Here is a 23,147-nt window from a genome sequence, read left to right as displayed (position 1 = left end):
TTTCTGGATGTTTTTTTCCACGAAAACATAAAGTCCGTGAAATTTCTCCTGCATTTCTTTGATTTTTGCTGCTGGAATGCTCACTGCTTCCTCCTCGCCCACTTTCTTGCCGATTGTTCCATTAACTAGAGAGAGTTAGTTTTAGTGCCCCTCAAGCAACTCATCATTGTCCTCCTCGCTGACTACTTCTTTTCATTTGCACTGGTAATTTTTTGGGGCGGCTTGATGATAAAAACAGAAGCAGCTGCTTTATCCACACTTGGAAAAACTCAACAAAAAATCACAGTCAGAACTACGTGACGACGAACAGCGGTCAAAAGTACATTAGAGAGAATCTTGAAACATGGATGCAGTAATCCCTCGATTATCACGATTAATGTAGACCAGACATAAACGATAAACGAAAAACCGCAAAGTAGCGTCACCACTATTTAAAACAAAACAAAAAAACAAATAAGTATATATACGGTATCTCGAGATACGAGCTTAATGCTCGTATGTCGATTTACTTGTAACCAATGTTCCCTCTAATTTTTCGTTGGTCTGGGCAGAAAGACAACCTCCCTGAACGCACTGAGTACCAGTGTGAGCGACATCATCGGTACTCGGATGATTCGCCTAAAGACGTTTCGCCGACGGACGTTTGACAGACGGGCAGGTCGCCGAATGGACGTTCCGCCGAACGGAGGTTTCGCCGAAACAGGATTCGTGCGCTCGCCCCGCTCCCGGATCGTGTGTGTACAAGTTTTTCAACCTCGGCCCGCGGGCCATATAGGGCCCGTTAGGATTTTTAATCCGGCCCGCCGCCGGCTTTATCCAAATTATAGTAAAAATCAATGATTCATTTCCCTTTGCCACTCATCACTCTCAATTTATTAGTCTACCATCAATGGCAGCCCAGGAATAAGCACTCTTGGGCGGGCATGGCAGCCCGGGAATAAGCACTCTTGGGCGGGCAGATGCAGCAGAACCGAGCCGTAAAATGACAGCAATCGGGTCAAATCCATCTTAAAACAGCATTTAATGATTAAATACAAATACTGGAACTCTTTGGACATTAGAACCGAGCCCAGGGAAGTGAAATCCTCGGTAAAATGTCGCGATGGAAGCAAAAAAACGTCTATATACGTCCATTCGCCAAACGGCTCAAAATGCTCTCAAATTCGGTCAAATCCAGCCAAAAACAGCGTATAATGATTAAATACAAATACTGGAGCTCTTTGGACATTAGAACCGAGCCCAGGGAAGTGAATTCCTCGGTAAAATGTCGCGATGATGTCGTGATTGAGGCAAAAAAACGTCCATATACGTCCATTCGCCGAACGGCTCAAAATGCTCTCAAATTCGGTCAAATCCAGCTGAAAATAGCGTTTACTGATTAAATACAAATACTAGTATTTAATCATTAAACTAACAAATACTAGTATTTGTATTTAATCATTAAACTAACAAATACTAGTATTTGTATTTAATCATTAAACGCTGTTTGAACGAACGTTCATTCGGCGACCTGTCCGTCTGTCAAACGTCCGTCGGCAAAACGTCTTAAGGCGAATCATCCGGTCACGACATCATTGCTCGCTATGGGCACACCAGTATCACACCTGCCACAAGCAGCTGCATGTCAATGTTCCCTCTAATTTTTCATGTAAAACATGAAAAACATAAGAGTGGACAGAGCTACTGCCACTGGCTGCCGCTTAAACGGCGCCATCATGGGGAAAGGGGTAAAAAAATATATACTGCACGCCATATGATTGCTGCTGCGCAGAGAAGACGAGAGTAGTGCGCAATTGCGCACGCGCGCAGCTTAGAGGGAACATTGCTTGTAACTCAGATGAACGTTTCCCATAGAAATGAACTAAAAACAAATTAATTTGTTCGAATCCTCTGAAAAAACACCAAAAACAGGATATTGGATTGGAAAAACATTTTTATTTGTTCTAATTCGCCATCTATTAACAAAGTAACAAATAACTAGTGGTTTAATACTACTAAAATGTGTTAAATAGTACTAAAATTAGACGGATTTCGTGGAGGGGAGAGAGAGAGGACAGAGAGAGAGAGACTTTTTGCACGGCAACGCGCTCGTAACAACAAAACAATTTAACTGAACTTGGATTATGATGCAGACGCACTCAAAAATAAATTTAATCTAACCTTCCACAAAACTTAATTCTAATTATGTTTTAAATTTTTCTACTTTTCTTCTCCCGGGTTGGCTCTATTTGCCCCGCCTCCACCCTGACTTTCAGATGAAACCTATCGAGGGTTGTTTGCTTTTGTCTTCCCTTCAAAATATTCCCAAAATGATGCACACAAATGTCCTCACAATAGGATAACGCACGGCCACTTGCCAACTTGCCCGGGAAGTAGTAATCCTCTCGTATTGGCGAGCAAGCTCCACCATTCTGCACTGACTAACGGGGAAAAAAAACACTGGAAGAAATGCAACGCTCCGCTCAGTGCTCGTAGAGACATTACACGAGGGAGTTGTGAACAGACGTTTTTATAAGCAGCCTCTTGCGTCCACTAGATGCTCGTATATCAACATTTTCTCGTATCTCAAGATAATCTCTAAACATCATAGGCGCCGTTTAAAGCGGCTGCTTGTTGCAGTAGCTCCCTAAACCCTCACTCGTATTCTGTGTTTTTAATGCTTTTTTATCCTTTATTTTTACGTTTTATTGTCTCTTAAGATTTTACTTGTTACTTTACTTTATATATTATATTCCATACTTTAATGTTTTAAAACTTTACTTTCAAGACTCTACTCCAAGACTCGAGTTGTGCGAGAGGCAGTCTTTGATCTATTAGTTTAGTTTATCTTTGCAAATTCTGGACATTAAATTTTTGACCCACTCAGTCATGCCTCCCCTGTCTTACACAAAGGATCAGCTGTTAGCGCTACGCAACACCTGGATTCCTCTGCACCTGGACCTCCCCGCGGAGTTAAAGAGGAAGAGAAAAGGATGCAGAGCTGGACGAAAATGTCAGGAGAGAAAGCGACGCTTCAGACCCAGCATTCCATCTATTATTATGGGGAACGTAAGATCTCTCCCCAATAAGATGGAAGAGCTAACAGCGCTTACCAAACAACAACGACATTATCGGAGAATCTGCATTACGTGCTTCACGGAGACCTAGCTGAATGAACTAACAGCAGACTCTTCCGTCTCCTTGGATGGCTTTCAGCTGGTGAGGGCGGACAGAGATGCTGAGGAGAGCGGTAGGAAGAAAGGTGGGGGACTAGCTGTTTTTTTTAATAGTAGATGGTGCAGCCCCGGGCATTTTACTGTGAAGGAGCAACTTTGCACTCGAGATATTGAGCTAGTAGCTGTTAGCATCAGGCCGTTTTACATCCCCCGGGAGTTCTCGCACGTTATCGTAATAACTGCATATATACCTCCTTTGGCCGATCCGGCAGTCGCTCGCGAGCTGCTTCACGCTACTGTGTCCCGACTGCAGACGTCACACCCCCAGTCTCTCCTTCTTATGTCTGGCGATTTTAACCATGTTCCCTTGGCTTCTACTCTCCCCACCTTCACTCAGTATGTGAAGTGCCACACCAGGGAACAAAAAACTCTGGACCTGCTGTATGCCAACACAAAGGAGGCATACAGCTCAGTCCCCCTGCCCCCACTGGGCCGCTCAGACCACAACCTGGTCCATCTGATCCCCACCTACATCCTTATGGTGAGGAAAATAAAACCTACCACGAGGATCATACAAAGAGGGACCAGCATGGTACTGAGGGACTGTTTTGAGACCACTGACTGGGAGGTGCTGTGCAATTCACTTAGGAAAGACATTGACAGCTTGACCCACTGCATCACAGATTATATTAACTTCTGTGTTGAGAACATTGTACCCTCCAAGAAGGTGCGTTGTTTCTCCAACAATAAGCCGTGGGTCACCAGGGATCTAAGGGCCCTCCTGAACAACAAGAAGATGGCTTTTGGGTCTGGAGAGAAAGAGAGTCTGAAAATATTCCAGAAGGAGCTGAAGAGAGAGATAAGGAAAGGAAAGACCATCTACAGGAGGAAGCTAGAGAACCAACTCCAGAGAGGCAACACCAAAGAGGTCTGGAGGAGCTTGAGGACCATTTCGGGCCATGGAGGCAACAGTGAGAGAGACTCGGAGTCCGGAGACAGGGAGTGGGCCAATGAACTGCATCAGTTCTTTAACAGATTCAGTCCTGCCCCCACTCCCCTGACCCCCCAGACAAGAAGCAACTCTCCCCCCTCTTTCTACTCCTCCTCTTCCTCCCCCTCTTCCACCGGCCTCGGCATTACTGTCGATCAGGTGATAAAACAGCTAAAGAAGATCGAAGCAAGGAAGGCTACCGGTCCAGACGGCCTCAGCTCCAGACTACTGAGAGAGTGTGCGGATCAGCTTGGCAGTGATTCTGCATATTTTCAACCTCAGCCTCAGTCTGCAGAAGGTCCCCACCTTATGGAAAACTTCCTGTGTTGTCCCAGTTCCAAAGACTGCGAACCCCAGGGAGCCAAACCACTTCAGGCCGGTAATTAACCTCTCACCTGATCAAGACATTGGAGAGAATCATCCTCAATCACCTCAGCCCCCTGATGAATGCAGAGCTGGACCCTCTGCAGTTCGCCTATCGTCCAGGCATTGGTGTGGAAGATGCTACCACCTACCTGATGCACAGGTCTCTTTCACACCTGGAGAACAAGGGAAGCACGCTGAGAATGATGTTTTTTGGCCTATCCAGTGCGTTCAACACCATTCAGTCGGTCCTACTGAGAGGGAAACTGGAAGAGGCTGGAGTAAGGAACCACCTAGCCGCATGGATCATTGACTTCCTCACTGACAGACCACAATATGTGAGACTCCAGGACTGTACGTCTGATGTGGTAGCTTGCAGCACGGGGGCCCCACAAGGCACAGTGCTCTCCCCACTCCTCTTCTCCCTCTACACATCAGACTTCAAACATAATACAGACACCTGCCACCTCCAGCAGTTCTCGGACAACACCCCTATTGTTGGACGAGTGACGGACGGGAACAACCTGGAGTACAGGGGAGTCATCACAGCCTTTGTTGACTGGTGTAGGCAAAACCACCTCTACATCAAGACCAGTAAGACAAAGGAAATGGTCATCAATTTTCAGAGGAATCCTCAACAGACCACTCAGGTGAACATCCAGGGTACAGACATTGAAATCGTGGAGAATTTTAAGTACCTGGGTGTCTCACCTCGACAACAAACTAGACTGGTCCACAAACATAGATGCCCTGTATAAAAGGGGCAGAGCCGCCTCTACCTACTGAGGAGTCTACGGTCCTTTGGAGTGTGCAGGACACTGGTGGCATCTACAGTGGTTTATGCAGTGGTCTGTTGGGGATGCGGGAGCACGGAGAGGGACAAGAACAGCCTGAATAAGCTGGTCAGGAGGGCCAGCTCTGTTCTGGGCTGTCCTTTGGACTCTGTAGAGGAAGTTGGAGAGCGGAGGATCCTGACCAGTGTTAAGACCTACCATATGCATGCATGTACATCTATGTGTATGTATGTATGTGTTTATATATATATGTATGTGTATGTATGTATATTTGTCTGTACACGTATGCGTATATATATATTTCAGCAACACGCTTATTTATTTATATATTTATTCATGTTTTTATTTATTAACTTACTTATTACCTATCTATTTATGTCTAAAATGCCTTTCCTATTTCTGCATCCTCACCCTCTTGCTACTGTGACAACGAAATTTCCCGAATACGGGATGAATAAAGTTATCCAATCCAATCCAATAAATATTTGCTTGAAATTTTACTCTTATCTCAAATTACTGTATATATATTTTTAAACTTCATTGCCGAGTCCTAGTAGCAAGCAGAAAAAGAAATCTGTGATGTTGTGAAGCCGTGAAATTTGAAGCCGCGATATTCGAGGCATTACTGTATTGGTTGTTGTGAGACATCCAATGAGACCCCAGTAGAGTGTAGCGAGGTACTAAAGTGAGAATCAATGCAGCCGTGACAATTTCAAAATAAAATAACGGATAAGGAATTACAGATTTACTTTTGGGGGGATTTCGTACCTTGGATTGTTTTCGTATCTCGAGAGTAGCCTTGATTTTGAAATAAAACAAAATTCCACCTTGAGTTTTTTGTTTGTTTCATTTCTTGTTCAAAAGTGACCACTATTGGAGTGATATGAACCATCAAAAGAATTGAGATATTTTGACATTAGAAGCAATATGGCTGCCACAACATCTTAAACTTCTGGTAAGAAAAATGTAATTTCTGTAATTAAAAAGCATCCGGTTCTCATCAAGATACCGTATTTTCACACTTATAAAACGCACCGTGTGATAGGGCGCAGTCTCATCAGGTTCTCATCAAGATAGACTTATTTCTTTTTTCAAATTGAATAATTTAATATTTTGAATTTACAGCCAGGCATATTAACTTCCTTATTTAATTGACCCTAATAATGTTCTTTTGATTCACACAGAAATACCACTTGTGATGATTTTCCCTTCAAAGCACCGTATTTACTCGCATATAAGCCGCACACACGTATAACCCGCACCCTGAAAGTTACCTTGAAATTGTTAAATTTTACTATTTACGTATATAAGCTGCCCCCGATTCCCAATTTGCACCTCCATATTCATGGTTTTAATAGGGAGTAGAAATAGGTTACTTTGAAGGGAAAATCTTAAGAAAAATAATCACAAGTGGTATTTCTGAGATACTGTATGAATCAAAAGCACATAATTAGGGTCAATAAAATAAGGAAGTTAATATGCCTGTCTTTGTTAATCCAAAATATAAAATAATTAATTTTGAAAAAGGAAATACCGTATTTTCACACTTATAGGGCGCATTTAAAAGTCTAAAATTTTTAAAATGAGACTGCGCCCTATCACACGGTGCATTTTCTAAGTGTGAAAATACGGTATCTTGATGAGAACCGGATGCTTTCTAATTACAGAAATTACAATTTTCTTACCAGAAGTTTAAGATGTTGTGGCAGCCATATTGCTTCTAATGTCAAAAGATCTCAATTCTTTCGATGGTTCAAATTACTCCAATAGTTGTCACTTTCGAACAAGAAATAAAACGAAAAAAAAATCAAGGTGGAATTTAGTTTTATTTCAAAATCAAGGCTACTCACGTCTGGCGAAAAAAAATTAGACGACAGCGCGCCGACCTCACTAAGATGGCTGCGCCCCAACATCCCTTAAATGGCTGCGCCCCGACCTCGCTAAGATGGCCGCGCCCCGACCTCATTAAAAGGGCCGTGCCCCGAGCGAGCAGTGACGGGAACATTTTGCGTTTTATGCAAGCTATGTTTTTTTTCATGAAATTCATTCATAGATGTCGAAATAAATTTAGTTTTGGGTTTTATCTGTTTATCTTTTCTCTATATTGAAATAAATGACCGTATCGGCATTCGCTTGCGTCTTGACGTCACGGTACACGCATGGGCGTCATTTTGAAGTGACGTCGTCGTGTCGCGTCATCGTGTCACGGCGCCGTCAAATTGCATTTTTTTGCAAGTCGTGTTTTTATGCGCATATAAGCCGTACCCTCAATTCATTCATCATTTTTTTTGTCCAACAAAAGCGGCTAATATGCGAGTAAATACGGTAACACATTTGTACTCCCTATTAAAACCATGAAAATTGTGAATCATACTCGAGAAATTGTAAAATTCAATGATTTTAAGGCAATTTTAAGCGGGTGGCTTATATGCAAGAAAATTAGGTATGCATTTTTTGATCATTTCAATTTGTGTACGCCGTATAACAACTTTTGTACGGGAAAAAAAATAGTGTGTTTTTTTTGTAAAACCGATCTCGTTTTACCCATTTCGGTAGCAGAGGAAAACAGCATCATCGACTGCTATTATTGTCATGCTTTGAGCATGATATTGGCACGTGCGTCTGTCACTTTCGCCTTTTCACTCTATAAATATTGTGTCGTCAGCAAGCAAGGTATCCAGACAGTCAAACTTTCAGCGTCATACAGCGACATCTACTGAATCTTGAATTTAGTGCATACAAAAGGCTTATGGCATCCCGTCCACTTTGAGAAAAACTAGACTTTAGCGCGCCCTATGTGAGTAAATATGTCCCGTGTTGCGTTTTTACAGTTTATTATCGCTTATTACGGAGAATTTCAATCATTAATAAGTGGAACAATTGGCCAAGAATGACCGATATGTAGACATGCACCTGCTTATGGTAGGTGTGATACTGGTGTGTGCCCATCGCAAGCATTTATGATGTTGCTCACACTGGTCCTCTCTGTACTCAGGGAGGTTGTCAGTATGCCCAGACATATGAAAAATTAATGGTCTATAATGGTCTTATTCAAAATAAATGTTTTCTGTATAACAGATGTATTGGCTCAAGTTAAGTTTTACACATGTACAGTGAGTATTTTAAATCTCTGTACCACACACTATGCACCAAAAAGTACACATCGAAACTTTGATAGTAGCTGTCAGTAGTTTGTTAACAATTTTATATTTTAAGCTTTTTCCCCCCATTCCCATTCTCCTCAAGGGAGCAGACGTATTATTGATGTCATGGATGTAAGCACGCAGAAGGAGCTAGAGATGTCCATGGCCCAGTGGACACGGTACTATGAGACATCTTCACCTCAGCGAGAGAAGCTCTACAATGCCACCAGCCTGGAGTTTAGCAACACAAAGCTGGAAAACCTGGTGAAGAGACCTTCTACGGTGTGTACAAAGAAGGAAATTTGCCTCCTTTAATTCCTCCAGGTTTTCGCTGATTATTATTTGCCACATTGGACCTAGGTTTATAGAGCTTCTCTTGACACTTATTTAGTACAAATTCACAGAAAATTTGGTGGATGAAAACTGACACTAAAAATTTAGTTTTCGGTTCTATCCAAAATGACCCCCCCGAAAATATAGTACTGTAGCCGCATGTAAAAAGCTTGGTAGTGTGTACTCGAGAGATGGTTCAGTGCAACGCTTAGCACTTATGGCAGAATAGGACCCATATCATTCACTTCCCATCTTTAGATAATTTATAATGGCTAAAACAGGGCTTCTGGTTTGTCTTTCCAGATTTGGAAATTTTTATTTTGCTTTTGTGTTACGATCGAGGACTGAGGACCCCAAAGCAGGCCAGGACAGCAAGCTGGATGTGGAACTTTCTGTTTATTGAAAGCGTCCAAAAGACGGGCAAAGGCACAAAAGGGAGTAGCGTAGGTGAGTCGTTAGTCGTGGCAGGGAGGTCGGTACCTGAGGATTACGTAGTGGGGTCCGTAGCAAAGGTTACAATATACGTGGGAGCGAGATCGTGGTCCGTGGTCGTGGGGCTAATCGTGGTCATGATCCGTAAACTGATTAAGACGATCCAGCAGCGTGTTCATGTTCTCGGTGGCTTTAAATACTCCTCACTGGCTGATGAATCACACCTGGTAGCGCTTGAGTCATTAGGGTCTGTGCCTGTGAATGGATGGCAGGCACAACCAGCCACCAGTCTGGTCCGGGGCCTGACATTTTGTTTCCGTACACCATCAACATTGTGTAAGGTGGGAATGTGGTGTTGCAGACATCGTCTCAGCATGTAGCTAGTTGGTGACCGAATACTTTGACGACCTCTGCCTTAACATGTCGCCTTCCCCTGAGAAAGAAAAGTCCGGGGACACTGAAGCGGATTCTCCTATCTCTGGGGTTGAAGTCACTGAGGTGGTTCAAAAAATAAAAATAACAAAAATAACTAATTGGTGGCAAAAGCCCAGGAGGTGGATGAGATCCACTCAGAGTTTATAAGAGCTCTGAATTTTGTGGTGGCGTCTTGTTTGACTGGCCTCTCGAAAGCAGACTCTGTATCGGTCCATTGTGGTGAAAGGGAGCTGAGCCGAAAGGTAACACTCTTGTTTTACCCGTCAATCTACATTCCTACACTCACCCAGAATAATTACTAGCTGTAGTTCTAACTGAAATTACGAGATCCTGGATATAAGACACCGGAATGAATTTCAGCCGGCATCTCCCTTAGAGAGTGGGTGAGAAGCTTGGTCTTCTAGGGGGGGATTTGGATTAGAGTTTCCTCATGAGGTGTACTGGTCACGTTCCACTGAGAGGAGGCCCGGGGCTGACCCAGGACACGCTGTCTTGATCAGTGTTTCGCAAGCTTTTCTGAGCTGCGGCACACTTTTTGCATTGAAAAATTTCAAGGCACACCACTATCTTAAAATATTCTAATTTAAAACTATGTCACCTATATTAACATTATGAAATCGTTCTCATCAAAGTTTTATTAACAGGAATTAAGTAATCCCCCCAAATTATTCACAAATATTTTTTTTTCTCACCGATCTAAGATGAAAGTTGATGTACGCAGCCCCCGAACAGCTTTCAGTTTCTGTAGACCTTTATTTCATCCCGTATTCGGGAAATTCCCTTGGTTGCAGTAGTTAGACAGTAGCAAGCACAGATACAGAAACATTGTAGACCAAGGTAAAAAATTGGAGCCACACACAGGAAGTCCGCAGGGTGGGGACCTTCTGCAGACTAAGACTGAGGGTAAATATGCAGAATCACTCTTTCAAGCCGATCCGCACAGTCCCTCCGTAGTCTGTATCTGATCGTCTCTCTTGCCTAGATCCTCTTAAGAATAAATTCAAGATGGTGGCGTGCACGGGTGCAGCGGCTCTTTGTTCTCCAGTTTGGTGCTTTGTTTTCTCAGTATTATTGTTATTTACGAACATCTGCGAGGCAAAAGTTTTCTACAGTCGCCAGGATTTAATTACTCTCGGTAGGAGATGCGATATATCCATCACAATAGATTACCAACAAACCTACAATATCCAGAGCTGTCAACTACTCCGGAATTTCAGGAGTTTACCAGGAAATGCAAGGCAAACTCCGGGACTCCGGACAGCCTCCCGAAACTCCGGAAATCCCAAAAAATTGTCACTTAAATTTTTGGGGAAGCAACCAGTTCTAAAAAGTACCAAATTTCCAATTTAAAAGCCTTGAAATTCACACCATCGCTACAGCTACCACCATCTTGATTCAACTGCACTGTAAACTGGAAGAATTCGGTAACACGAGTGCATTGTGAATCATCCGAGTTACAAGTTCTGACGAATGATTTGTCTTGTGCGACTTCAGTGCGTATCGATTTTGCATGAATCGCATTCACTCCGGATAAACTCCGGAAATGGGACAAGGTTACTCCTGAAATGGGGTCGACGGAGGTTGCGTGTACATACACAACGACTTGTCCTGCAACAAAAGGATCATTAACACTCACTGTTCTCGTGATTTAGAGCTCTTGGCAGTTCTGTGCAGGCCTTTCTATGTACCAAAGGAGCTAACGGTAGTCATTGTAATGGCTGTTTAAATCCCACCGGATGCTAACGTTAGCAGGGTCAGGGGACAAGTTACAATACAACGCTGCCAATGCAGACCTAAAGAGAGGCATTAAAAAGGTCAAGGCAGCATATACGAGGATCACTTCACAGAAAATAACCCAAAGATGTGGCAAGGAAGGTACCCGGTCGTTTCGTCGAAAGACGTTTGGTCGACGGACGTTAGGTTGACGGAGTTCGTCGAACGGACGTTTGGTCGACGGATTCGCCGCCGGACATTTCGTCGAACGGACGTTTCGTCGTCGACGGGTTCGCTCGCTCTCAAAATTATAATCATGAGAGAGAGAGAGGGAGAGAGAGAGACAGACAGAGAGTTTACTGTTGAAAGCGATCAACCAGGTAATCTCTCGCTCTCAAAATTATAATCATGAGAGAGAGAGTGAGTTTGTAATTGCATTGACAATGTAAGAGCATTCACTGCGGCCCTCTGGCAGACGCTACAGGTCTCACAAAAGACGGACAAATAGACTTAGGGACAGTTTTTTTCCCAGCGCCATCAGGGCTCTGAACTTGCATTAGCACGACACACAATCCCTTCTGTGCAATAACTTCGGGGTGTGCAATAACAATGTGCAATATCTTAGATTGTAAAATATTATCTTATTCTTATTTATGTTTTTATTGGGAAACACGCACTTTGTGGAGTAGCACCACTATTTTTGTACGCAGCTGTTGTATAATGACAATAAAGGCTTTTGACTGACTTGAAGATGTCCTATCACCCGATCAGCAGCAGCGGATGGGGGGGGGTGAAGCTCACAACTCTTCCGTTGCTGCCCGGCAAGCACCGACAGCTTCCCCATCTGACCGAGGAGATATCTCACACTCCCAAAACAATGATGGAATGCTCGGTCTGGAGCGTCGCCTCTTCTCCCGGCGCTGTCGTCCACTGCTCACAGCTGATCCCGCGTCCATGAACGGCTCCAAAGACGTCCAGGACTAGCACAAAAAAAATCAAGCCACGCGACGGGTGGAGTCGGGTCGCAAAGGTCCTAAAAACAACAAAGCAAAAGGCACAAAGTACAATGCAAAGTACATGGGGAAGTATGATCCAAAATGGTCCAGAAGGAGCTGAAGAGAGAGATAAGGAAGGGAAAGACCATCTACAGGAGGAAGCTAGAGAACCAACTCCAGAGAGGCAACACCAAAGAGGTCTGGAGGAGCTTGAGGACCATTTTGGGCCATGGAGGCAACAGTGAGAGAGACCCGGAGTCCGGAAACAGGGAGTGGGCCAATGAACTGAATCAGTTCTTTAACAGATTCAGTCCTGCCCCCACTCCCCTGACCCCCCAGACAAGAAACAACTCTCCCCCCTCTTTCTACTCCTCTTCCTCCTCCTCTTCCTCCCCCTCTTCCACCGGTCTCTGCATTACTGTCGATCAGGTGATAAAACAGCTAAAGAAGATCGAAGCAAAGAAGGCTACCGGTCCAGACGGCCTCAGCTCCAGACTACTGAGAGACTGTGCGGATCAGCTTGGCAAAGTGATTCTGCATTTTTTCAACCTCAGCCTCAGTCTGCAGAAGGTCCCCTCCTTGTGGAAAACTTCCTGTGTGGTCCCAGTTCCAAAGACTGCGAACCCCAGGGAGCCAAACCACTTCAGGCCGGTAGCATTAACCTCTCACCTGATCAAGACATTGGAGAGAATCATCCTCAATCACCTCAGCCCCCTGATGAATGCAGAGCTGGACCCTCTGCAGTTCGCCTATCGTCCAGGCATTTGTGTGGAAGATGCTACCACCTACCTGATGCAGGTCTCTTTCACACCTGGAGAACACAGGAAGCACGGTGAGAATGATGTTTTTTGACCTCTACAGTGCGTTCAACACCATTCAGCCGGTCCCACTGAGAGGGAAACTGGAAGAGGCTGGAATAAGGAACCACCTAGCCGCATGGATCATTGACTTCCTCACTGACAGACCACAATATGTGAGACTCCAGGACTGTATGTCTGATGTGGTAGCTTGTAGCACGGGGGCCCCACATGGCACAGTGCTCTCCCCACTCCTCTTCTCCCTCTACACATCAGACTTCAAACATAATACAGACACCTGCCACCTCCAGAAGTTCTCTGACGACACCGCTATTGTTGGACGAGTGATGGATGGGAACAACATAGAGTACAGGGGAGTCATCACAGCCTTTGTTGACTGGTGTAGGGAAAACCACCTCTACATCAAGACCAGTAAGACAAAGGAAATGGTCATCAATTTTCGGAGCTATCCTCAACAGACCACTCAGGTGAACATCCAGGGTACAGACATTAAAATCATGGAGAATTTTAAGTACCTGGGTGTTCACAACAAACTAGACTGGTCCATAAACATAGATGCCCTGTATAAAAGGGGCCAGAGCCGCCTCTACCTACTGAGGAGTCTACGGTCCTTTGGAGTGTGCAGGACACTGCTGAGAACTTTTTACGACACTGTGGTGGCATCTACAGTGTTTTATGCAGTGGTCTGTTGGGGATGCGGGAGCACGGAGAGGGACAGGAACAGGCTGAATAAGCTGGTCAGGAGGGCCAGCTCTGTTCTGGCTTGTCCTTTGGACTCTGTGGAGGAAGTGGGAGACCAGAGGATGCTGACCAGGATGATGTCCATCATGGACAGCACCTCCCACACCCTGCATGAGTCTGTGGAGTCCCTCCGAAGCACTTTCAGCAATAGACTGCTGCACCCTCATTGCAGGAAGGACTGCTTCCGCAGATCCTTCAGAGTTGTCACCGTGGGTTTTCCTATAGTGATTCGAGCTTTGATGAAAGCTCAAACTACAATGCTCGCTGGGACTTTAGCCCAAGCATTGACAATCCATTCCAAATTGTCACGTAACTCGTGTGCCGCTGCCTGCCCGTGTTTGTGTGGAACTACTATGGCATCTGACATTGAGCACTCCCAAGCAGTTCGCAAAGCTGTTTCTCCTCACTGTTATATCGTGTTCGATCCATGGCTTCATTCCATTTTCCAAGTGTTCACACCCGCATTCTGTTGTCATTCACATCAGGGCTTTCACTGTATAGGTCTAATGTGTTGTTTCTTTGAGTATTGAGAGTGTTTTGAGGGTTAAAAGCGCTATAAGCACACGGATGTGAACTGGCATGCCATTGGTCTGGGATGTTTTGAATGGATTCAACTGTAATGCTTTGAATACGCGGGGAGGCTATTTTTAGGAGGACCGTCTGCTGGGTTGATCACAATAAGTAGCAGTGTCGGCAAGAAATGAAACCAGTCAGTCATAGTCATAATTTTTTTTGAATTTAGTGCATAACCAAGGCGCACCGACTGATTGGGCGCCCAGTCCATTTTTGAGAGAATTTTAGACTTTAAAGTGCGCCCTATGGGTGTGAAAATACGGTAGCTTTCTTTCTGCGGTTTGAAGTGTATTCAAAGTTTGTGAAAATGTTTTTCCAAAATAGGAACAAACAAAAACGGAAACTGTGGTGATTGACATGCACACCCTCCGGCCATCACAATGTGGCCATAGCCTATTTGACAAGAAATACTTTATTGTAAAGAGAGTTTTCTTAACAAAATTTTCTTTTTTAGCTCGATCTTATTGATTGGATTGACAACATGTGGCCCCGTCACCTGAAGGAGAGGGACTCAACCAACTCCATCAGTGACATGCAATATCCCAAAGTGCAACGGTAATCTAATAAATCATCATTGATAGAAAGGTTTGAATTGGGATTCTTTCAAATTTGCTGGCTGAAGAATTTTGTCCGTTACTGAAACAGTATAACTTCATTTTTTTAAGAACCAAAAGAATAGACCCAAAGCAAAATGTGATGATACAAGCATCTTTTTGACCAACGCCCGATCCATCACCCACAAAATGGATGAGTTGGAACTTCGAATTGCTACCAACAGCTTTGTTAGGAACTGTAATATTATTCTCATCACAGAAACGTGGGTACACCCGCATATCCCCGACGCTGCGGTATCGCTAGCTAGCCGAACGCTTTTTCGGAACGATCGTTCAAAAGAATTAACAGGTAAAAGCAAAGGAGGACTGTGCATGTTTATACATAATGAATGGTGTTGTGACAGTAGGATCATTGACACTCACTGTTCCCCGGATTTAGAGTTATTGGCAATACGGTGTAGGCCCTATTATTTACCGAGAGAGCTAACGGTCGTCATAGTAACGGCTATCTATATACCTCAGAATGCTAACGTTAACACGGCACTTAACCTCCTGCTAACGTCTGTAAACAAACAACAGCTTGACCACCCCGATGGATTTTTTATTGTCGCTGGTGATTTCAACAAGGCGTGTTTAAAGACTTTTACCTAAGTTTATTCAATACGTAAATTGTAATACTAGAGGAGACAAAACTCTTGACCATGTCTATTCTAACATCAAACATGCTTATAAAGCCACTTCCCTCCCTCACCTAGCTGGATCAGATCACCTCTGCCTATCTCTCACCCCCGCTTAAACTCCACTCCGGAGGCAAACAACGCCACAAATAAAGATAATAAAAACTTGGCCCGAGGACGCATTTTCTCAGCTGCAGGACTTTTTTTCCCGCACCAACTGGGAACTTTTTGTACACGACAACCTCCAGGACTACACAGACTCTGTACTTTCTTACATAAAAAACTGCATTGACAACGTCACTATAAATAAAGGAATACAGGTTTTTCCTAACCAAAAACCCTGGATGACCAATGAGACACAGGCACCCCATCAAATGCCGTAACACCGCCTTTAGATCAGGGGACCAGATAAAATATAGAGCTGCCAGAGCTGAGCTGAAAAGAGGCATTAAAAAGGCCAAGGCAGCATATACTAAGAAAATTGAGGAGCACTTCACAGAAAATAACCCAAAGAAGATGTGGCAAGGAATACGACATATTACCAACTACAATAACAATATGTCTGTTAACGCAGATGCCTCACTAGCGGAGGAATTGAACCGTTTCTTTGCCCGCTTTGAGACTGACAAATCAGACCCAGTCTCAACACCCCCACCACCACCCTGCAGCAATACACTGACGTCCCGGGAACAGGAAGTGAGACTGGTAATGCGGTCTGTGAACACCAGGAAGGCTGCTGGCCCAGACGGAGTACCTGGGAAGGTGCTCAAAGCCTGTGCTGACCAGCTGGCTGGAGTCTTAACAAAAATTTTCAATTGTTCCCTGCAACAATCCATCATTCCATCCTGTCTGAAATCTGCCACCATTATCCCTGTCTCCAAAAGTTTCTTTCTGCAACAGATTTCACCAATGTTGAGGGAGCGGCCAATCAATACCTTTTCTTATTTATCTTACACGTAACCAGCTGATGAAGCTCAAACCCTGCCTTAACATTTGTTGAACTAAATTTTAGCAATACGACAGAATGTACAGGCACAAATAAAGAGCGAAAAAATAACAGTATGAGAATAAAATCATATATTTAATCGCAATATCAAGTGAACAAAGTCATACTTTGTAATATTACTACAAGATTAAAGTCGAGAAAATACGAGTAGAAACTCAATAATTAACAATAAAATATGTATTACATTTATTATTAGCACATTAAATTATTGTCTTACATGTTACATATATTTACATTTCATGGGGAAAATTGAATTCAATTGAAAGTTGTATGATCTTTGTACATATACTGTGATCTTTCACCACTTTGTAGCTTCTACTTTCGTGGTTTCAGTACATCGCAGATTTTATTTTAAGTATTAAGTATTACTAGTATTAAAAAAGTTCATAAAAATGTCAAAATGGATGATAGAATGAATGAATAGATAAAAAAAGGCATAATTCATTGCTCCGCTTCTTCTTCGGCGCTGAATTGGGTGGCACTCAGAAGAATTTCACCGCAGATGAATGACACTCCGAAGAAGAGTTTCACCGCAGAAGAATGACGCGGCAAATAATTTCACCGCAGACGAAAAATGTCGCAACGAACATTATGAAAGGCCGAGGAGTACAAGGTCTTGCTGAATCGCACAAATTCCCACGTGGATGAAGCCAACGCCAAGCCTTTTCCAGCATTGTTTGATTTTTGAATCGTCGTTTAAAATGCTTCCAATGTGTCTTGGAAGAATCATTACTGGAGCCACCGCCACCTCTCCGTTGCGAAGCGGGGATGTAGGCTGAAAAGCGAAGCCACAGCGAGCCGAGGGCGTCAGAGGTGAGCCGTCCTGAGCGGCTGGCTGGCCAGTGATCTCCTGGACGACGCATAACAAAATTTATTTTGACGTCTATGAATGAAATTCAAGAAAAAAAACGTACGTATCTTGCATAAAACGTGAAAAAACACGTTCCCGTCACTGCTCACTCGGGGTACAGCCATCTTACCCAAGTCTGACGCAGTCATCTTACCTAGGGCGCTGCCGTCTAAACCTAGTTAAACGTGCTCTGACTGGCCAGACGTGAGTAGCATTAATTTCGAAATAAAACAAAATTCCACTTTGATTTTTTTCCTGTTGTATTTCTTGTTCGAAAGTGACAACTATTGGATTCGAAAGAATTGTTTGACATTAGAAGCAATATGGCTAATTTCTGTAATTATAAAGCCTCAGGTTCTCATCAAGATAGACTTATTTCTTTTTTCAAATTGAATAATTTGATATTCTGCATTTACAAAGACAGGCATACTAACTTCCTTATGCTATTGACCCTAATAATGTGCTTTTGATTCATACAGTATCTCAGAAATACCACTTGTGATGATTTTTCTTAAGATTTCCACTTCAAAGTAACACATTTGTACTCTTAAAACCATGAATATGAATCTGAAAATTGGGAATCGGGGGCAGCTTATACGCGAGAAATTTTAAAATTAAAAAAATTCAAGGCAATTTTAAGGGTGCGGCTTATACGCGCGGGTGTCTTATATGCGAGTAAATACAGTATTTACAATATTTTTATATATAAATTCTATTTAGATATGTCTTCATCTGATTATAACTGTAATATTTAATACATGCACTTCTTGATAATTGCACTTGTGTACTTGTACTTTTGTATAGGTGCAAAAACATGTCGTATGTTAGTAATAATAGGTAGGTGATCCTACTTTGCAGTTTTTCGATTATCGCAGCCATGTCTGGTCTACATTATCCGTAATAATCGAGGGTTTATTGTACATAATTTGTATATTGTACAATGAAATGATTCCAGGTACAGCCCAGTCGGACAGTTATGGCATAAATACATACATACCTTTACAATACAGTCAGGCTGCCTGCCAATTTGCCATTGACGGCACTCCGGAATCAGTGTAAAAGTGAAACAATGGGTTGGGAAAGGTGGAAAAAAAATGTGGGCTTTCACTCACTTTCGAAGGAAGAAGAACGACCCATGTGGGGGAAAAAAACCCAACAACAATAACATCAGTACACTTGACAGCACAAGTACGGACGCTGACACCATTTAATGCAGTTGTCTCTAAACTATTCCAGAAAGGGCTGCAGTGAGTGCGGGTTTTCGTTCCAACCTATAAGAGGAAACCTTTCCACCAATCTGGTATCTTAGAAGTGCAATCATTGGATTGCAGTCAGGTGTTTCTTGTTTCAGCAGAAACTGTTTGTGTTGGATCGGTTGGAACAAAAACCTGCACCCTCAGCGGCTCTCGAGGACCAGTTTGCAGACCCCTGATTTAATTTGTGGACAGGGTTGTACGAGGGGATCTGTCCCGAGAGATTGTAATGTTACTTAACGTAGTATTGTAACTTTGTTTTCATTGTTTGCTTTGCCTATTCACAAATGTAATATTAGTGTTCTTGCACAGGTTTTGTCTGATGAGTGTAAAAGGATCCTATACAGACTTCCACATAGCTTTTGGAGGAACATCTGTTTGGCACCATGTCCTAAAAGGAAGCAAGGTACATCATTAATGGCAGTGCAGTTGTTGTCCTCTGTCATTGCTATATCTAAATGCTATCAACATTTTTGTATATAGGGGAGGGGGGATCTTTCTTTATTTTGAGTACAGAAAGTACAATTGAAGCCAGAAGTTCATATACGCTGTACAAGAATACAATTTTCATTTTTTGTCTCACCTTTTCATGTAAATTAAGACCATACCTCGCCCTTATTGGTCAGGTATGATGACTGAAACTATTTGATTTTTAATGCCACAATGAAAATAATTCTTAGAGAATTCTATTTTTTTTAGATCAAAGATTACAAAAGTACTGTCTTAAAGAACTTGGTAAAATCCTGATAAAGAAGTTTTAGGTTTATAGCTCCTCATGGGTTAAATGACAACCTGTGAGTTAATTGACGGATGCCCTGGGGATGAATCCAAATGCACACTTCCCTCAGTTTTTTTCTTAGAAATCATGGGAAAATAATAAATTTGCCAGAAAATCTGAGAGATTTGTGAAGCTTTGCAAGTCTGCCTCATTCTTGGGTGCAAGTTCCAGAAGTTTGAAGGTGCCACGTTTATCTATTCAAACAATTATCTACAAATGCTTTGTTTCCCAGAACGTGTTTTGGTCCAAAAATTTGCGAACCAACCGCGGAATAAAAGATAAATCTTTGTGTAGTTGCTGGATGAAGCTGTTTAAAAAATGTTATTATCCACAATGAAACGATTCTTGAGATGGGCTGAAACACCATTAACCAACATAGAAGCCATTATCCGTAAAGATGTATGGCATATTCACACCCGGAACGTATAAAGCTCGCTTTCTTTGGTCTGCTCCGAAATACATTTAGTCTGTCCTTTTTTTTTTAAAGTGACCTAATATTTGACAACAAATCTCCGTGTGTGCAAACATGGTTCAATCATTGGACAGGATTGTCTGCATGGAGTTTCACAATAAAATATGGGGGACCAGACAACTGCCCGACTGACTGGACCATGTTTCGATGCCCTACCTCACCCTGCCCACCTCAATTTTTTTTTTCGGCTTTGATTCACGTTTTGGACAGCACGCTTGCCCTCCTCGGGGCCCCCTCCCGCCCTTCCTTTTTGGGTGATACTAGTCTAGGTTTTGGGATGTCTGGGATTCGTCCCTTAAGGGGTGGGGGGCTACTGTTAGGGTTAGTTGGGGTTTTGGTTGGTTTGTATGCTTTTCGCCTATTGTGTCCCTCATGGTTTCCCTTCCCTCATGTGATAAGGTGTGTACTTTGTAAACAACCCTTTTCTGTCTATTTATACCCTGTGTGTTTGTTAGTCTTTGTGGGATCGTCTGCAGTTTGCTTCATGCCATGTTACCGTTCCATGTTCCTCGGTTTCCCTTGTCTTCCCGTCAGGTTTGATTTTGTTATTTGATTCTAAGTCCCTGCCTCAGTCATTAATGTTTTTTAGAGCACTCCACGCACTCGTCCATTACCTGCTTCCCTGCATTTGGGTCCAACTACGTTCCACGACCGAGCTAGTTGTAACACAATTACGCCAAGCAAAATGCCAAAATGGTTAGTTAGTGACTTGAAGATAACAAAGTCAAGTTGTTGATGGGGCCTTCGTAAAGCCCAGATCTGAATCTTATTGGAAATGTCCTGCAGTTTTGTCAGGTGTAGCCAGGATTCCAGTACTGCCAATACCTTATGAAAGGTTATCAAAATAATGCGTTCTGTACAATGCGTTGTTGGTCTACAATGCACTTTTAGCATGACTGTGGCTTTGTGGTTCACATAGGATATTGGTTAAATTTTCATTAATAAAAAAAATCTTATTGAATTACTTAATTTCATCGATACAAATTTTAGGCTTCTCTTCAAAGGTCATCCAATCATCAGACCTCAGTGTTTATATGATGATGATTTTGCCTGCTAAATTTCATGTCTTTTTTGTCCACTATTATGCTTGATGCTAATTGCCATCCAACTACTTTGCATATGTCAACAAAGATCCTCCTATTCTCAGCTATTAGCCATTTTTGTCTCTAACAGTTGATTCAGTAAAAGTGCCATAAACCAATCTGTACATTCTGACAGGTTTTCTGGTTGATCCCTCCCACCACTCAGAACTTGGATCTATATGAACACTGGGTGCTGGCAGGGAAACAGGGAGATGTCTTCCTTGGGGATCGGGCTTCTGACTGCCACAGGATTGAAATTCATCAGGGGTGCACCTTCATTATACCATCAGGTAAACATGAACAAAAACTTAAACAAAAAGTTATCGTTCAAAACACCCTGACCAAAATGGCACTGTCAAAAAATGTGGACACGGACGGATTGGAGAGTTTTCCTGGAAAAATTGGTTGAAAAGTATTTATTCACATAAGTGAATGCAAAACCAGTGTGCTTGGTATGTAATCAGCAAGTTGTAGTTCCCAAAGAGATTCATATTCATTGACACTATGGGACTCATCATAAAGACAAGTATGACCACTTGAAAGGTTAATAAGAAAAGACGAGCTAAACAAATTGGTCAGTGGTCTGAATAAACAGCAGTCTACTTTTTAGGTGCAACCGTGATATTGCTGATGGAGCTGTAAGAGCTACCCACTGGTGCAGGCCTGCAAGACATTGTCTCATGGGGAGTTTGTAAAAACATGTATCCTGAAGGCTACAGAAGTCTCTGTGGCCTGAAATGTGGTCTGCCTTTGCAAATAATGGTCTAACGAGGAACAGTGTCGCTAATCAAGTGACAGAACTGTGGCAATCGCACCTATCCAATGGTGACCCCACGCATTTCCCATCCTCGTCTGTGGGATTCGATATGTTTTATCAATATCTCGTGCCAGGTTACCCCAAATTAATTGAATTAAATTGAATCAATTTAATGCTTTCATTGTCATTATAGAAGTATAATGAGATTTAAAGCTTTCACCACGTTGTGCACAAATAATAACAAACAGACAAATAAATAATCGATTAGTAAGAAATGAATAAATAATAGTCCAAGTAAGGTCAGCAGAGCAGAGCTAGCTTGTTCCGTCTGAAGTCCAGGGTGTGTTAGATGGTTTTGGAGAGGTTCAGCGCCAAATCGCACCACTCACTGGGTCTATGGACGCAACAAAAAAACAAGCAAACATAAAAAATCAATATATAGTAATGATAAATAAGTACCGTATTTTCACAACCCTAGGGCGCACTTAAAGTCTAACATTTTCCCTAAAATGGTCGATGCGCCCAATCGGTCGGTGCGTCTTATCTGTGCACTAAATTCGATGTTTGTATGGGCCTGACCGCTTGAGTGACTGGTTTTATTTCTTGCCGACACGCTACTTTTTGCGATCAACCCAGCGGACGTTCAACCTAAAAATAGCCTCCCCGCGCATTCCAAGCATTATGGTAAATCCATTCAAAACATCCCAGGGGAGTGGCAAGGCATTGACTTCTGTGTGCTTGCAGTGCTTTTAAACCTCAAAACACTCTCAATACTCAAAGAAACAGCATTTTAGAGCTATACAGAGGAAATGCCTGAAGTGAATGACAACAGAATGCGGGTGTGAACGCTTGGAAAATGAACAAGCCATGGATCGAACGCAATTTAACAGCTTTGCTAACGGATTGCTAACAGATTGCTAACGGATGGCCAACATTGTAGTTTGGGCAGGCAGCGTCGCAGGAGTTACGTTTAGTTTTGGAATGAATTGTCGATGCCGATATAACAGCGAGGAGAATCAAAGGCGTGGGAGTGATGCATGTCGCGAGTTACAATGGATTGTGGATGACTGGGCTCAAGTGTCGGCCAGCACTGTTCGATTTTTCGCCAAAGCTGGAATCAAGTTCCTGGAATACCAACTCTGATTGACAGTGGGGCCTAGTATGTTAAACGCCGAACTCTTTAGATCAGAGTGTACCTTTGACCTCAATAAAGCATTATCAAACTTAGTTTT

The 23,147-nt window shown here is 42.9% G+C and overlaps 1 protein-coding gene across 5 annotated transcripts in view; it reads left to right on the top strand.

Moving 5' to 3' along the window:
- The window catches only part of LOC144076966 (lysine-specific demethylase 2A-like), a 156,819-nt gene that overhangs the window by 40,143 nt on the left and 93,529 nt on the right, over positions 1–23,147 (top strand). For 2 of the 5 annotated variants that reach the window (XM_077604363.1, XM_077604364.1), the window contains 4 exons: positions 8,550–8,728; positions 14,941–15,041; positions 19,139–19,232; positions 21,295–21,448. In XM_077604363.1, coding sequence (XP_077460489.1) covers positions 8,550–8,728; positions 14,941–15,041; positions 19,139–19,232; positions 21,295–21,448 — 528 coding nt within the window. The remainder of the gene's footprint in view (positions 1–8,549; positions 8,729–14,940; positions 15,042–19,138; positions 19,233–21,294; positions 21,449–23,147) is intronic. The other 3 variants (XM_077604365.1, XM_077604366.1, XM_077604368.1) reach the window with 2 other exon arrangements.

This window comes from Stigmatopora argus, chromosome 7 (genome assembly GCF_051989625.1).
Source record: "Stigmatopora argus isolate UIUO_Sarg chromosome 7, RoL_Sarg_1.0, whole genome shotgun sequence".
Classification (NCBI taxonomy): domain Eukaryota; kingdom Metazoa; phylum Chordata; class Actinopteri; order Syngnathiformes; family Syngnathidae; genus Stigmatopora; species Stigmatopora argus.
Note: the sequence above shows the minus strand (reverse complement) of the source record. Positions and strands in the feature narration are given on the sequence as shown.